Source organism: Ceratotherium simum, chromosome 15 (genome assembly GCF_057802395.1).
Source record: "Ceratotherium simum simum isolate JZ-2026a chromosome 15, ASM5780239v1, whole genome shotgun sequence".
In the NCBI taxonomy this organism is placed as follows: domain Eukaryota; kingdom Metazoa; phylum Chordata; class Mammalia; order Perissodactyla; family Rhinocerotidae; genus Ceratotherium; species Ceratotherium simum.
In genome coordinates, this window is record NC_141914.1 from 61,785,015 (window position 1) to 61,801,704 (window position 16,690).

Below are 16,690 nucleotides of genomic sequence, written 5' to 3' on the forward strand. Positions count from 1 at the left end.
TAGTAGCATAGATAACAATTTTTGCACTTTTTTCACTTAAATTCTGTTATAAACATTTCTCCACGTTGCTATAATTGGCAAAACTTCCACATGTAAAGGCTGCATCTTTCTGGGAACATGCAAAAGCTTGATTAGCTCGGCAAAGCGACTGCACTTTCTCTTCCTAGTCGGCAGAGGGCGCTACAGCAGCGGAGGACGCTGCTCTGCCCTGAGATCCGGAAGCTCCTCCCCCTCTGCCTTCCTCTCACCTCCCTCGTGTCCTTCGCCCCGGAAGTGCTCTTCGGGCGCTGCTCGCCGGCGTGACTTCGAACGCTTCTCGCTGTGGCGCCGGTGGCTGTGCAGTGCTGCAGCTGGGTCCCCTTCGCGCCTGTTCTGCGCCGGCCATGAGGCTGCTGGGAGCCGTCGCGGCCGCGGCTCTGGGGCGCGGGCTCCCGCGGGGCCCTGCCGTCCTGGGCCGGCAGGGGAGGCAGGTATAGTGCCCAGCGAGGCGGGACCGTGCGGTCCCTCGGGACCGGGGGCCGGGGACATACCTCCCTCCCGGGACCTCCCGACCGGCAGCTCCGAGGACGCGCCGCCGGGCCTCTGCTGAGAAGCCCCTGGCAGCCGCCCGTCCGCGCGTCGGTGCCGAGCTCCTGCACCGCTGAGTGTCGTTGGCCGGCCCTGCGGGCTGCGATGTGGCGCTCGAACCTCGGGACTTTCTTTGGTCCCGTCTCTGCCCTTTGCGGGGAGTGCGGAGTCGAGTGGGAGTAGGTCGGAGTCGAGCCCCTCCTGTCCTGCAGGCCTCGCTTGCTTTGCTCGCTGGCATCCCTGGGATTTACTCAACTAAGCGCCTGTCACCCAGATGCCGGTTAACGTTTTACTCACCCTTTCCAAGTTCTGCTTCCCTCTTCCCAGAGTGTCTGCAGTGCATTTGGGATGTGCAGTCGTGTAGGGCGTGGTTTAAGTTGTGTCTTGATTCCATAAAATGCAGGAATCCCCCCCGCCCTCCCTCAGAGTAAAATAAAGTTAAAAAAAATTTCAGTTGTTTTTGTGTAGAAGGAATTGGTAAACTTTTGTGGGCTATCCTGGAACTATTGGTATCACTGCATAGAGCATGTAAGTCCTCAAACAACCTTGCTAGCTGTGAGCTATAGTAAGGGGGAAGGGAAAAAAAAATCAAAGTAGAATTTAAAAACTCTATTTCCTATTAAAGTAGTTGTTGGGAGCTCTTTCTGATTTTGTCATCCCCGTGTATATTTTCAAACCTATAACATTTGATAAAAGTATCTGTCCCCTTTTAATTAATTAGTTAGAGTATGCTTTCTTGATTTATTTATCTATTTTTCAGGATATGTCTTTTCTGTTCTCTCTTGTAGCCCTCCCTTTGGTTACAGGAGTTGCAGGTTGAGACATTCCCTCTTTTGCCTTTCCAAGCTGTCTTGTATGATGTTTTGTGTCCATTGCAATTCCTTGAGGAAAGATGTCCACTAAACCCATGCTCTCTCTTAGAAAGTGTGTTAAATTGAGCTCTCTTATTTTTTCAGGTTAATTGGAAGGTCTGCCGATGGTGTTCAGCAGGGGTGATTCCTAATGAAAAAATACGAAATATTGGAATCTCAGCTCACATTGATTCTGGGAAAACCACATTAACAGAACGAGTGCTTTACTACACAGGCAGGATTGCAAAGATGCATGAGGTGTGTGGTTCATGGTTGACTCCAGATTGGTTAGAGCTTGGTTTTAATTGTTTTGTAGTTAAGGTTTAAGAAACTTCACAAAACTTGAAAGATGAAAAGAATGGTAACAGTGGATCTTTAATCAAAGTCATATCACACAGAGGATTGCTCAAATTGGCTTGAAATGTTGCTCTGAGGAATCTGTCTAGACCATCACTGTGGGTATCCTGAGTAGATTGTCTTTTTTTTTTTTTTTTTTTTGGTGAGGAACATCAGCCCTGAGCTAACATCTTTGCTAATCCTCCTCTCTTTGCTGAGGAAGACCGGCCCTGAGCTAACAACTATTGCCAGTCTTCCTCCTTTTTCTCCCCAAAGCCACAGTAGATAGTTGTATGTCATAGTTGCACATCCTTCTAGTTGCTGTATGTGGGACGCGGCCCCAGCATGGCTGTAGAAGCGGTGCATTGGTGCGCGCCCGGGATCCGAACCAGGGCCGCGAGTAGTGGAGCGCGTGCACTTAACCACTAAGCCATAGGGCTGGCCCCTGAGTACAGTGTCTTTTAAGAATGCTAAGTCAGCATGATGTACCCTTAAGCAGCCATTAGAATAGTATATACGTAATTTTTAATGTTATCGAGAGATGTTTATAATGTTAAGTGGAAAAAAAGGTTTAAAATGATATATAGGGGCCGGCCCCGTGGCTTAGCTGTTAAGTGCGCGCGCTCCGCTACTGGCAGCCCAGGTTTGGATCCCCGGCGCGCACAGACACACCACTTCTCCGGCCATCCTGAGGCCGCGTCCCACATACGGCAACTAGAAGGATGTGCAACTGTGACATACAGCTATCTACTGGGGCTTTAGGGGGAAAGAAAAAAAAGGAGGATTGGCAATAGATGTTAGCTCAGAGCCGGTCTTCCTCAGCAAAAAGAGGAGGATTAGCACAGATGTTAGCTCAGGGCTGATCTTCCTCACACAAAAAAAATAAAGTGATATATAGTGTGAGCTTAAGAGTTAAAAAATACATATAGTAGAAAAATATTTTAAAAACCTTCAAACTCTCCTGAAGAAATTATATCATTGAGTAACTTAACTTTCCATTTAAAAATATTTCTTCAGATGAAGGTCGTCTTGTTAAATCATGTACTTTAAAAGCTGAATCCTTCCCACCTAGGCCTCAGACTCCACATGCAGCAGAGCAGGGGAAAATCTGTTCTCTGAACATCTGCTCCTGGACTAACATGAGGGTGGTGGGCAGGAACAGTGCAGAGAGATAAAGGATGGCTCTAAGACCAGGTGATTACTCTATGGTAGCAGTTGCTGTGAACAGCAGTGAAAAAAGTGTTAGGCAGTTCGTAGAGGGTAAAACCTGTTATCAGTTTTCTATTTCATGAGATGATATAGTTTGATGATTAGGCTTCTTTGAAAATTGCATCAGTTAACTATCTGTGTTCTAATTCCATCTCAGTAAAGATTTCTTTCCTTCTTGGAATACAGGGACAGGGAAATCTGAATTGCTGTGCTTGTGTTTAGGTGAAAGGTAAAGATGGAGTTGGTGCTGTCATGGATTCCATGGAGCTAGAGAGACAAAGAGGAATCACTATTCAGTCAGCGGCCACCTATACCATGTGGAAAGACGTCAATATTAACATTATAGATACTCCTGGTAAGTTGAGTTCTTGGTTTTATTGCAGCTTTTTTTGGCAAAAGCACATTTAGTTCTTTTCTCTACTATGACCCAGCTCATTGTTGAGTATCAAATAATACTCAAAAGTGTGACTGTGACTTCCTGTTAGGGAAATCTGACTTGGAACCTAGAGCACTTCATCCTTATGCAGTCTCCTTGAAAAATAGTGCAAATAAATTGTGAGTAGGAAGGTTTTTGCCTTTTATGTGTTGCAGCTGATCCCAAAGGTGCCCATGTCCTGGTAGCTTTCTGAAGTGATCTTGTGGGGTTCCTGGACCTTATGCTGGGTGAATGGTATGGGTGGTTTAAGAAATCCACATTCTGATTAGAAGACTTATGTCATGAACAGAGATACAAAAACTTTTATTTGTGCATGTTATAAAAAATCAGACTGCTCTTGAAGATTCTGCCACAATTCTTTGTCTCATTTAGGGCATGTGGACTTCACAATAGAAGTTGAAAGGGCCCTGAGAGTGTTGGATGGTGCCATCCTTGTTCTCTGTGCTGTCGGAGGGGTGCAGTGCCAGACCATGACTGTTAATCGTCAAATGAAGCGCTACAACGTTCCATTTCTAACTTTCATTAACAAACTGGACCGCACGGGCTCCAACCCAGCCAGGGCCCTACAGCAAATGAGGTACTGAGCCTCAGAAAGGACAGAGGGGGTGTGGCAATCTGGATAACAAACCTTACATCTGAAAGGGCAGTTGATTCAGTGTCATTGAGCTTTATCCTTAAATTTTTTTTCCTTTTAAAAATTTATTTATGTGAGTGACTTATCTTAGTAAATGGAACACCAAGGTCAGTAGTTTGGTTTATGGTGTCATCTCATCAGCTACCTTCTCTGCAAAATGGTGAAAATATGACTTAAATAGTAGAGTTGTTGAAGGTGAATTCAGAAGACTGTCTGGCAATTACTGTTTTGCTATAATTAGAGAAGTTATAATCTAGAGTAGATTTTAAAAGTTTGTTAGTGCTGTCGACTTGATTCCGACTCCTAGGGACCCTGAGTATGGCAGACCAGTGTCTTTTTGCGCCATCCTCTCACCTTCCAGCGCTACATGAGACAGTGCTCCGCTGCTATTCATAGGGTTTTCATGTCCAGTTTTCGCGGAGGTGGGTGGCCAGGTCCTTTTTCCTAGTCTTATTCTGGAACCTCCAGTGAAACCTGTCCACCGTGGGTGACCCTGCTGGTATTTGAAATACTTGTGGCAGAGCTTTCCGCATCACAGCAACACACAGCTGCCACAGTATGACACCCGACAGATGTGTGGTGTGGTTTCCTGACCAGAAATGAACCTGGGCTGCACAGTGAGAGTGCTGAATCTTAACCTCTAGACCACCAGGGCTGGCTAGGTTCTAAAAGTAATTGCATTTATTTAAACAAACCTAAAAGATCATCTTCAGTTTTAACCTTTATTTGAGTAATTTTAATTAATGCCCTTAAATAGTATGCTCTGTTCCCTTGCTTTCATGTGGTAACATATTTGCTAAGATAGCAGTAGCACTTCCTTTCTGTACCAGGTATAACCCAGTGGTGGTTGTAGCATCTTACATTTTGCACAATACTGTATGTTTCACGTAGCCTTGAAAACAGTCGAAGTTGCACTCTTCACCTTTTATAGATGTGCAAGTGGAGCTGTAGAGTTCCCACTCAAGTTTCACGTGGCGGAGCTGGTGGATATAGGCAGTCAGGTTTGTGGTAGTGGAGAGACTATGAGTGATGTGTCCAGTGACAGATGATACGGTGTTGTTTTACTTCTTTGGTTCTTTGCTTCACTCTCTTTTATCTGTTTTCTCATTTTGTAACTCACAGTAAACTGATTTTGAAACTCCTGAATGTGGCCTCCACGTCTTAACTTTTCTACCATACTTTCTGTCTCATTTTGCGCTGGGTTACGAGAGAATTCTTGAGGTCAGTCTTCCACCTCACTACTTTGATGTTCATCTGCATCCCTTCTGTTATTCTTCCTGTTTTTTATCTTTTTAATTTCAGCAATTGTATAGTTAATTTCCATAAACTTTCTCTTTTACTGCAACATCTTTATTATTATTTATTATTTCTCAGATCTTTACACTTTATTTTCTTCTAGTAGCTCTCTCCTTGGAGGTTAGTTCTATTTCTTGAGCTCACACTTCTCTTTCAAGCTATTGGTTTCCTTGGAATATTGGTGATTCTTAGTTATCTATCCATAGTTACAAATGGGGGCCTAGAGTCTAGACTGAACATTGGTAGCTGGAGCACTTCTTTTCAAAGGAGACTCTCTGCTGGTGAGTATGATTTCCACCATCCTTAAATTTCCTGGCCAACCACCCATTGACCTGTTCTTCCCCCTTCTAGTTCAGATCCAGGCTATGCTGGGGATATGATGGGAAAACGCTTTTTTTAAAGTTCTTTTTGTTGCCTAAATAGTGTTGTAGCTTCCTGAGCACAATGAGTTTGGTTGTCAGTCTGTTCCTGACTGCTTTATGTCTTCTGTTCTGACCTGCTGGTGACCCTTCCCAGTTCTACCTCATCTGCCATTGATTTCTTCTTATATTTATTTTGTCATTTCAAAGAGATTTAGGGAGAAAAAAGAGGTAAACATATGTTATTTTATTTTATTTTTCAGGTCTAAACTAAGTCATAATGCAGCATTTGTGCAGATACCCATTGGTTTGGAGGGTGATTTTAAAGGTATTATAGATCTTATTGAGGAACGAGCCATCTATTTTGATGGAGACTTTGGGTAAGTGTTAAAAATATAGTATTAAAATCTTACATTTTAAAAAATCTCAAAGAGAAAGAAAAGAATGAGTTCTTTAAACATAGAGTAAACATCTTTTTGAAATGTGGCTGGAAGAATATCCTCTAAGATGATTCTGTTCTAATGCCTTTACTCCTAATTTCTTCCTGTTTTGCTTAGTATTCATCCCAAGGGAGAGTATGTTACTTTTTCGGTAATACTTTTATATCACATTATGACATGCCTGGTGTGGTGGAAGGACGCCTTCAGCTTGAGCTAGTAACGTAATATTTCTTTTTGCACTTATTCATTCATTCATTCATTCATTTCATTTCATTCACTCTGCAGACTTTTATGGAGCAGCTGCTATGTCCTGGGTCTTGTGATAAAAACCGTGAAGAAAATAGGGATCATAAATATTTTCTCTACCTACTTCATGAGATTACAAAGATAAAAAGATTAATATGTAAAAGCAGTTAAAAATTGTACAGATGTGGTTTGGGCAGTCAAGAAGCAAATTGGTAACTTGGACATGACATTTGTTCTATCGGTCAACTTTTGAGTGACCTTTGCATACGAAGCACTGTAATTGCCTGGTGGTTGTCAAACCACAGCATTCAGAAAAATCACCTGGAGAGCTTGTTAAAACACATATTCCTGGATCCACCTTCGGAGAGTCTGATTCAGTAGATCTAGGGTGGGGCTTGGAATTTGCATTTCTGGAAAGCTTCCTGGTGATGCTGATGTTGCAAGTCTGCAGACCACACTTTGAGTGGCAGTAATCTAGACAGTGTGGGGAGTCATAAATGACCATTTGTTCTGAAGAGTGGCCCCAACAGCCTGGGCAGGGTCTCCAAAGGTACTTCTTGAGGGATTTCCTTTCTCTGCTGTGGAGCTGGATAGCTGGTCTGGCAGATGGGTGGAGGGCCTTGTGATCAGCTAACTGTAGAGTTTATCTCATCAGCCGTCCAGTGGGCAGGGAAAAGATGGAGGCTGTCCAGTACATGAGGCATTCCTCTTACTTTTTGTGTGACAACAACAAAGTTTGTGTCATTCCTTAGAACGTTAAGGCTCAAGAGGACAGGGATGTTTGTCTGATTTATTCTCTGCATGTCCCTAGCCCTAGAACAGTCTGGGACATAATAGGGACTCAAAAAATATTTGTAAGTAAACGAATAAATCCACTTCCCCAGAATTACCGAGGCACACATTTCTGTCTTCTAAAGTAAAGGCTTGTAAACTTTGTTGTACATCAGACCCACAGATGGAACTTCTTAATATGCCTGCCCCTTTTCCTAGCCCTAGACCACTGGGTATGTATATTTTGAAAGGACTCCACAGATGATTCTCACGTGAAAGCCTAAGAACAGGGAGCTTGAAGGAAGGAAGAAATTGAGCCTGGAAGGCTGTGAAGAGCATTCTTTAGGATAATAAGAATTATTTTCTGATCATTTGCAATTGGCTTTTACTTTTTTTATTTAGAAATGTGTTTTCTGAAAAGGTTATTATTTCACATTAGTTTCCATTTTTAAAGAAATACTTTGAAAGCTTTCAGTCTGATGTTTCTAAATGTCAAGTATATCCATTTGTCGGTTGTATATATTTTATTTGTGACTGTTACATATTCTGCCCCTGGAGGAATGAAGAACTAGGATCAAGGTTGAAGAGTCTGCATATTTAGTAACCTTTTTTGTTTTTTTACTAAAAAATGGGTTATTCGGAGTTAAAAATTATGTGATTGGGTTTGTTATTAATGGGAAGGAATAGAGTCAGGTCTCTAATTCTGCTTGTTAGAGACTGTGATGTTCTGACTCATTTGGTTAATAAAATCTTCATGTGCCCATATGGGCCTTGGGGTCAGACTGGCTTGGATCTTGGCTCTTCCGTTTACTAGTAGTACAACCTTGAGCAATTTGCTTTGCCTGTTTGAAGTATTTTGCCCACTATTCTGTCTGAATTTTAAAGATATACATTAGTCTTATTTGCTGGTTTATTGCAAATATGTCAGAGCTCTTTCTCTTCTGAAAAACATTTTAGCCGTTGATTTGTCTTTTTCATTGGTGCTTTATATGTTTAATTGAGTATCCTTAAAGTACCAAAGTAAAGCGTTTCTTTTCTCAGTCAAGTTGTTCGGTATGGAGACATCCCAGCAGAGTTCCGCACAGCAGCCGCTGACCACCGGCGGGAGCTGATCGAATGTGTTGCTAATTCAGATGAGCAGCTTGGTGAGATGTTCCTGGAAGAAAAAATCCCCTCAATTTCTGATATAAAGGCAAGTGCTCTCAAAATAAGTCTTATATTAACAAAAAAAAGATGGTTGTTTTTTGTTTTTTTGCAGGAACGAGACATGATGCTTTTATGCATGGGTTTTATTCATGAAATCTGAGTAAATTACTTAAAATAATTGGTTTCTTCAAAAAATACTTGACATGGCATATTACTCTTTTTTTTTTTTTTTTCGCTGAGGAAGACCAGCTCTGAGCTAACATCCATGCCCATCTTCCTCTATTTGGTGTATGGGATGCCACCACAGCATGGCTTGATGCTGCTCTTTTTTTTTTTTAAGTAGTAAGTTATGTAATATTTTAAGATGGAAAAAGAGTCATAGTTTGTTGTAGAAAAAAAGATACTTAAATAGCTAACCTCTTGAGTATATCTTTATTAAAAAGAAAGAAGATAAATATAGAAATGTTACAGTGATAAGACAGGTTAAGAAACAAGGCTGCTAAATGTTTGCTGACTAAATGTTGGTACTTACACTGTTGTACTGTTTGGAAGGCTGTATAGTTTCCTTTACTTGATCAACTCTTTAAAAATAAAGAGACGATGCCTCCTAAGACCGGTATTCAGTTTTTGAATAGACATTTCTCCATAGAAGATAACAAATGGCCAATAAGCACATGAAAAGATGCTCAACGTTGCTAACCATTAGGGAAAGCAAATCAAAACCACGATGAGATACTACTTCATCCATTAGGATGGCTATTATTTAAAAAAAAAAAGCAGATAGTAAGTGTTGGCAAGGATGTGGAGAAATTGGAACCCTTGTGCATTGCTGGTGGGAATGTAAAATGATTATATAACTGCTATGGAAAACAGTATGGCGGTTCCTCAAAAAATTAAACAGAACTATATGATCCAGCAATTCCACTTCTGTACACCCAAAAGAATTGAAAACAGGGCCTCAAACAAATACTTGTACACCAGTGTTGATAGCAGCGCTATTCACAATAGCCAAGAGGTGGAAACAACCCGAATGTCCAGCAGTGGATGAATGGGTAAACAAAATTGGTATATACATACAATGGAATATTATTGAGCCTTAAAGGAAGGAGATTTTGATGCATGCTACAATGTGAATGAACCTTGAAGACATGCTAAGTGAAAGAAGCTAGACAAAAGGACAAATATTGTTTGATCCCATGTATATGAGGTACACAGAATAATCAAATTCCTAGAGACAGAAAGTAGAATAGTGGTTATCAGGGGCTGGGGAGGGGCAGAATGGGGAGTTTAGTGGGTATCGAGTTCCAATTTGGGATGATGAAGAAGTTCTGGAGATGGATAGTGGTAATAATAGCATAGCAGTGTGAATGTACTTAATGCCACTGGATTGTAAACTTAAAAATGGTTAAAATGGTAAATTTTATGTACATTTTATCATTATAAAAAAAGATTGATATTCATTTTGTCTAACCACTTCATGCGCGTGGGAGAGATCAGATATGTGATTATTGTGTGTAAAGCATTGCACTTGTGGAGTTTATAGATAGATGCACAAGGAGAGAACCCTGTTGAAGCTGAGGATGTTTCCTAGTGTATCTCGTCAGTTTAGTCCTTGACCACTCACAGAGGCCTTGCCACTGCCGTTCTCTGATGAGTAAGGGACACCATATAGGAAGGTATAAGTCTGGCCTTAAATAAAGTCAAGTGTTGTGTCCTGGGAACCACAATAGAGAGTTAGGTTTTTATCCATTAAACAGAATGTTTAAAGAGGTCCCCATGACCACCCCCAGGTTCAGTGATTGACCAGGAGGACTCACAGAACTCAGGAAATAGTCACCCTTAGGGCTGTGATTTATTACAGAGAAAGGACACAGCAGAATCAGCAGAGGGTGAAGCCACATGAGGTGAAGTCCAGAAGAAACCACGTGTAAGCGTCCAAGAGTTCTCTCCCAGTGGAGTCATGTAGGCATGCCTGATTCCTCCAGTGGCAGGTTGTGACGCAGTCGTCTACCTGATGAGGGAAGCTCATCAGAAACTCAGTGCCCAAGGTTTTATTGTGGGCTGGTCACATGACACCCTCTGCCTGGCATGCTCCAAATTCCGGACTCCCAGAAAGAAAGCAGGTGTTTAGCATACACCACACTGTATAAATAGTATAGGCACAGTGAGCCAGTCTTACCAGTTTTGGGAATGCTGGGAGGGTTCCCAGACACCAGCCAGGGGCCAGCCTTGAAGCAGGCCTTTCTAAGGATAGCACTTTCAGTCCTGCTGTGTTTACTGTTTTCTGCACAGGATACATGGGTGTACTTTAGTGTCTGTTTGTTGGATATATTATTATTAGGGACAGTGGAAAGGCAGCAACTTTCAAGTGTGAAAGTGATTCTTATGAAAACAAGGGAAAATTTTGGGAAAATGATAGCTTTTTTTAGGCTGGTATAGGAATAGTTTTTCTATTTGTCTGTCACTCTCATGTGTTTCTCTATCCAATGGATATAAAGTAAGTGTGGTAACATTCTTATATGCCCCTACTTGCTTATAAGGGAGGGTTGGAAGGTCAAAGATGTGACTGTGTGGCTTGGGTAGCCTCAGTAGTTACTGACCTAGCCATTTCTGGTTCCTAGCAATAGCAAGAGCTAATTTTTAGGATAGTTTCAAATAGTAATTGCTTTCTTGCCATGCATATTTTTCCCCATTATACCCTCTTTTATCATGCTAGCTGTATCCTACTTTTCATCGTGGTGACGTTTAGAAATTTTGGTTATAAATGTTTTGCTTTAAGCTTTTTGGGGGTAACGTTTTTTTGGTTTTTTTTTTGTGAGGAGATCAACCCTATGTTAACATCTGCCAATCCTCCTGTTTTTTTGCAGAGGAAGACTGGCCCTGGGCTAACCTCCATGCCCATCTTCCTCCACTTTATGTGGGACGCCGCCACAGCATGGCTTGCCAAGCAGTGCATCGGCGTGCGCCTGGCATCTGAACCAGCGAACCCCGGGCTGCCGCAGTGGAGCGCTTAACTGCTTGCGCCACCGGGCTGGCCCCAAGGGGGTAACTAGTTTTTTATTTTTTCATGAGGACTGAGAAATAATTGTATGCTGGCTCCATATTTTTGCAGTGGCAGGTTGTAGCCACAGTGCTGCCCTTGGCCTCTTTCAGCTGCGAGAGTTAAAGCTCCACTGCTTACTCTCAGAGGCCTGCTGACCAGTTGGGCACCTGAGGATGCAGCTGGGGCTCACTGGTAGGATTGCACTAAAGCTTGGAGGTCATGATTGTAGAGCCTGTTATTCTCATTGCCGTTTATGATGAGTGGTCTGTACTGTTGGACTTCCTGTATGTATGTTTTTTAAAAAAAAATATTAAATAATAGTGTTTTGTTTCCCACCCCCCCCCCCAAAGCCCCAGTAGATAGTTGTATGTTATAGCTGCACATCCTTCTAGTTGCTGTATGTGGGACGCGGCCTCATCACGGCCAGAGAAGCAGTGCGTTGGTGCGCACCCGGGATCCGAACCCGGGCCGCCAGGAGCGGAGCGCGCGCACTTAACTGCTAAGCCACGGGGCCGGCCCAAATAATAGTGTTTTTTTAATAGAGAGTACTTTTATATGGTTTAAAATTTAAAAAGTATGCAAGATACACAGTAAAAAAAAATCTCCCACCTGTCTCCCATCTGCCCAGTTCTCTGCCCCCTCCCTGAAACAGGTTACTAGTTAGTGGTTTCTGTTGTGTCTTTCCAGAGATTTTTTATTTGCGTATATATTACTTTTCCCTCTATTTTGCACAGTTGTTAGCATACTGTTCACACTGTTCTGTGTATGTATCTATTTTCTATATGTGTATATATATATATATATATATATATATATTTTGCCAAATTTAAAATTAGTGACATTCCAAGAATGTTGAAAGCAGTTGTACAGTAAATAGCTTCCTAGCCCTGAAAAAGGAATTGATTTTTTGTTTGTTTGTTTGTTTATATTTTGACCTTAAGTTATAGAAAACCTGATTCTAATCTCCACTAGAGCCACTACTCCAAAGAATATCAATTGACTTCATTCCTTTGTTGGTTTATATGCTCTGAAACAAAAAATGTGATTTTTAAGATTAATCATTAAATTTTTTTCTTTTGTAGCTTGCAATCCGAAGAGCTACTCTAAATAGGTCATTTACTCCTGTCTTTTTGGGAAGTGCTTTGAAGAACAAAGGCGTCCAGCCTCTTTTAGATGCTGTTTTAGACTATCTACCAAATCCATCTGAAGTCCAGAATTATGCTATTCTCAATCAGGAGGAGTAAGTCTTGCCAATTGATTCTTAGTTTATACAGAAATACTTTAACACTTATGCAATATGAAAGAAATCGTTCCTTTAAGAAACAAACTTTATTAAGCACTCGTTGATTATTTTTCTTTCCTTTCTCTACCAGATAATTTCTGTGTTTTTTAGTCTACTCTGGTCCTGTCACAGTGTAGTAACTAAGCCCAAAGAAGTTATTCTTATTGATCTCTTTCAATGAAATTTCACCTATGTGTGAGGTCAGAAATGTTTAGCAGGTGTGCTTTTTCTCAGATAATACTCTTTGATGAAACAAATTGATGTAAAAGAAATATCAAATATTGCTTCTCATAGGTTTATATTTCTTTTCTTTTAAGTGACTCAGAAGAAAAAACCAAAATCTTAATGAACTCCAAAAGAGACAATTCCCACCCATTTGTAGGCCTGGCTTTTAAACTGGAGGTAGGTTGCTTTCTAATGTATTTAATTGCTGTACGTAGAGATTTTCTTTTCTTTTAGGCTTTTATTCCTATTACAAAATGACCCTTACAAAAGATTTGGTTACAGGTTTCTCTGCTGTAAAGTTACTCTTTTTTCCCCCCTTTTCATACTGACTCTTGAGAAGGAAGTTACTATGCACAGCCCACAGTTAAGGGGTGGGGAATTATGCTCCACCTTCTTGAAGGAGCAGCATCTACATAAGTTATTTGGGATTCTTCTCTATGGGAGAGTTGTCTTTTCTCCTCCATTTATTTATTTATTCAGTCATTTATTTGTATCAGTATGGACTCATGGATATTTATTTGTGCTTTGAGTTATAATCCAGTAGTATGTTACTTATTTTGTTGCCCAGATTGGCCAGGTTTGGCCAGTGGAGTTCTTTCACTTGGCTCCTGTGTCTCTTTGACATTCCCCAATGTTTTGCTTTTTTGAATATTTCCTTACTTTGTGGCACTACAGGATGCCCCAGGCTTATCTTCTATATTCCCTACTCCAGCCCTAGAATCAGCCATGTCTCTAGGAGCCCTGGTTCCTTTTAATCGAGCATAGTATTAAAACCAAGATTTGGGCACTGGGTGCGCTTTTTGTTGGTGTTGTTGCTTCTGTTCATAATATTTTAAGTGGGGAAAAAAGGTGGGTAAGTTGAAAGTGTGAAGAGTGGTTATTTCTGGGATGGAATTTTATTTTGGGGGATTTTTCCTTGTTTTTATTTTTTAATTTTTACAATATACTTCTCATTACTTCTAAAATGAGAAAAAAGTAATTTTAAACTAAAAAGTAGAAATAACTTTTAAAAATATGTATTTAGGAATATTTTCTTTGGATCCGCAGAATAGTGATTATTCAGTTAAAGGTATAGAATATTTTAATATTTAATGGTTTATATTGCCAGATTGCTTTCATACTCTCAGAATTAATGTATTAGATTATTTCAATGAGTCTTATTCAAATTGAGTATTATTTCTTAAAAATCATTACTGATTTCATAAATGAAAAATGGCAAGATAAAATATTACATCTTGCCTTAATTCCTAATGATAGAGAACATTTTTTCATATACTTATTATGCAGTTGTACTTCCTTTTTTGTAGTTGTCTCTTTATTTCTTTTGTCTTTCCTTTTTTAAAATTAGAGTCAAAGTGTTTTACTTATTTGTATGAGCTTTCTCTAATAAAGTTATTTTTTAAAACAATTAGCAGTTTGAGATTTATGTAGTTAAACATATCAGTCTTTATGTGGAGTCATTCTCTCATTTTTAACCTTAGAAACCCTCCTCTTTGAATATAGTTCGTAAATATTTCTTTTGTTTCTTCTACTTTTTTGTGGTGGGTTTTTTTATTCATTGTTAATCCAACTGGAATTTGTTTTGCTGTGTGCTGTGAGGTAGCATTTAAGTGTATCTCCTCTGCCTTCAAATAGAAGACCAATTGTCCGGTTACTAGTTTTTGAACAATGTTAGACATTTCCATTGATTGCCACATCTTTTTTATCATCTGTTGACAAATGAATTAAACGTTTTAGATATTTAACTATACTCTATGGGCTGTTCAGTCTAATTTGTGCTAGTTCTATACTTTTTAAGTTTTGGAATATTTAATATGTTTTTATATTAGGGTTAGTTTCTTCTCATTGCCATAGTTCAAAAATTTCTATCTTTAACCATTCTTCTAAGTGGATTTTTAAATCACTAATCAAATGTTTAAATATTGCTCTTGGGATTTTTATGGCTATTGTGCTAAACCTATAAATTAATGTGGGAAGAATTGGCAACTTTTAAATGTATATCTAATTGGTTAGTGTTACCATTCAGAAGGAATTGATCCTTGAATACTCATTTTATATTCAGTCACTTTACAGAACTCTTATTTAGATAGCTTTCCAGGTCATTATCAAAGGTTTTTTTAGATGTATAGTACAGTCTTACCATTTCTAATGATATTTTTGTTGTCTTTCCAATAATTATACCTTATTTTTATGTCTTATTGTATTAAACTGAACTTATGAAATAATATTAGAAGGCAAAAGGATACTTCCTAATTATATAAATAATTAAAATTTTCTTCTAATAACTTTTATTTCAGAAGAAGCAGAAGTAGTATCTTGGATTGTGATACCAAAAAGAACAACTATTTAACTTATCTATATTCAAAGCTAGTATTAAAGGTGTTTATGACAATAAACCAAAGCATGTATATAAGGTGTACTACTAAAATTGATAGGAAATATTTGGAGGTAACTGTGAAGTTCTCCTAGTTTTGATTCTTTTTTTAATTATTATTTATTTTCTTGAGATCACTTCAGTTTATAACTTGTAAATTTCAGGTGTATGTCATTATATTTTGACTTCTGTACAGACTGCATTGTGTTCACTGCCAAAAGTCTAGTTTCCATCTGTCACCATACACATGTGCCCTTTACCCCTTTTGCCCCCCACCCCTACCTCCTGCCCCTCTGGTAACCACCAGTCTATTCTCCCTATATATGTGTGTGTGTGTTTGCTTATCTTCCACATAGGAATTCATATGGTAATTGTCTTTCTCTGTCTGACTTATTTCACTTAGCATAATACCCTCAAGCTCCATCAGTGTTGTTGCAAATGGCACTATTTCGTCCTTTTTTATGGCTGAGCAGTATTCTGTTGTGTCTATATATACCACATCTTTATCCATTCATCCATTGATGGGCACTTAGGTTGCTTCCAAATCTTCGCTGTTGTGAATAATGCTATAGTGAACGTAGGGGTGCATATATCTTTTCAAATTAGTGTTTTTCTGTTCTTTGGATAAATAGCCAGAAGTAGAATACCTGGATCATATGGTATTTTATATTTTTAATTTTCGGGGGAATCTCCATACTGTTTTGCATAGTGGCTGCACCAATTTACATTCCCACCAGCCGTGTATGAGCATTCCTTTTCTTATACATCCTCCTCAACACTTATTTCTTTTCTTTTTAATAACAGCCATTCTGACAGGTGTAAGGTGGTATCTCATTGTGGTTTTGATTTGTATTTCCCTAATAATTAGTGATGTTGAACATCTTTTCATGTGCCTGTTGGCCATCTGTATATCTTCTTTGGAAAAATGTCTGTTCATATCCTCTGCCTATTTTTTGATCCAGTTGTTCATTTTTTTGTTGTTGAGTTATATGAGTTTTTTAATATATTTTGGATATTCACCCCTTATCAGATAATATGATTTGCAAATATTTTCTTCCAGTTGGTGGGTTGTCTTTTCATTTTCTTCATGGTTTCCTTACCATTCAGAAGCTTTTTAGTTTTATGTAGTCCCATTTGTTTATTTTTTTCATTTGTTTCCCTTGACTGAGGAGACATGATATTCAAAAAGATACTGCTAAGACCAACGTCACAGAGTGTCCTGTCTATATTTTCTTCTAGGAGTGTATGGTTTCAGGTCTTACATTCAAGTCTTTAATCCATTTTGAGTTAATTTTTATGTATGTATAAGATAATGGTCTACTTTCATTCTTTTGCATGTGGCTGTCCAGTTTTCCCACCACCATTTATTGAAGAGACTTTCCTTTTCCATTTTATGTTCCTGACTCCTTTGTTGAAAATTAGTTCTCCGTAGGTGTGTGGGTTTGTTTCTGGGCTCTGAATTCTGTTTCATTGAT

General features: G+C 39.5%; 1 protein-coding gene across 3 annotated transcripts in view; it reads left to right on the top strand.

Moving 5' to 3' along the window:
* The first annotated feature begins 294 nt into the window (after positions 1-294).
* GFM1 (G elongation factor mitochondrial 1) overlaps positions 295-16,690 on the top strand; it is a 48,211-nt gene continuing 31,815 nt past the window's right edge. For all 3 annotated transcript variants that reach the window (XM_014796235.2, XM_087440113.1, XM_087440114.1), the window contains exons 1-8: positions 295-470; positions 1,524-1,676; positions 3,186-3,318; positions 3,772-3,976; positions 5,952-6,068; positions 8,187-8,337; positions 12,417-12,574; positions 12,934-13,018. In XM_014796235.2, the coding sequence (XP_014651721.1) occupies positions 384-470; positions 1,524-1,676; positions 3,186-3,318; positions 3,772-3,976; positions 5,952-6,068; positions 8,187-8,337; positions 12,417-12,574; positions 12,934-13,018 (1,089 nt within the window). In that variant the 5' untranslated portion in view covers positions 295-383. The remainder of the gene's footprint in view (positions 471-1,523; positions 1,677-3,185; positions 3,319-3,771; positions 3,977-5,951; positions 6,069-8,186; positions 8,338-12,416; positions 12,575-12,933; positions 13,019-16,690) is intronic.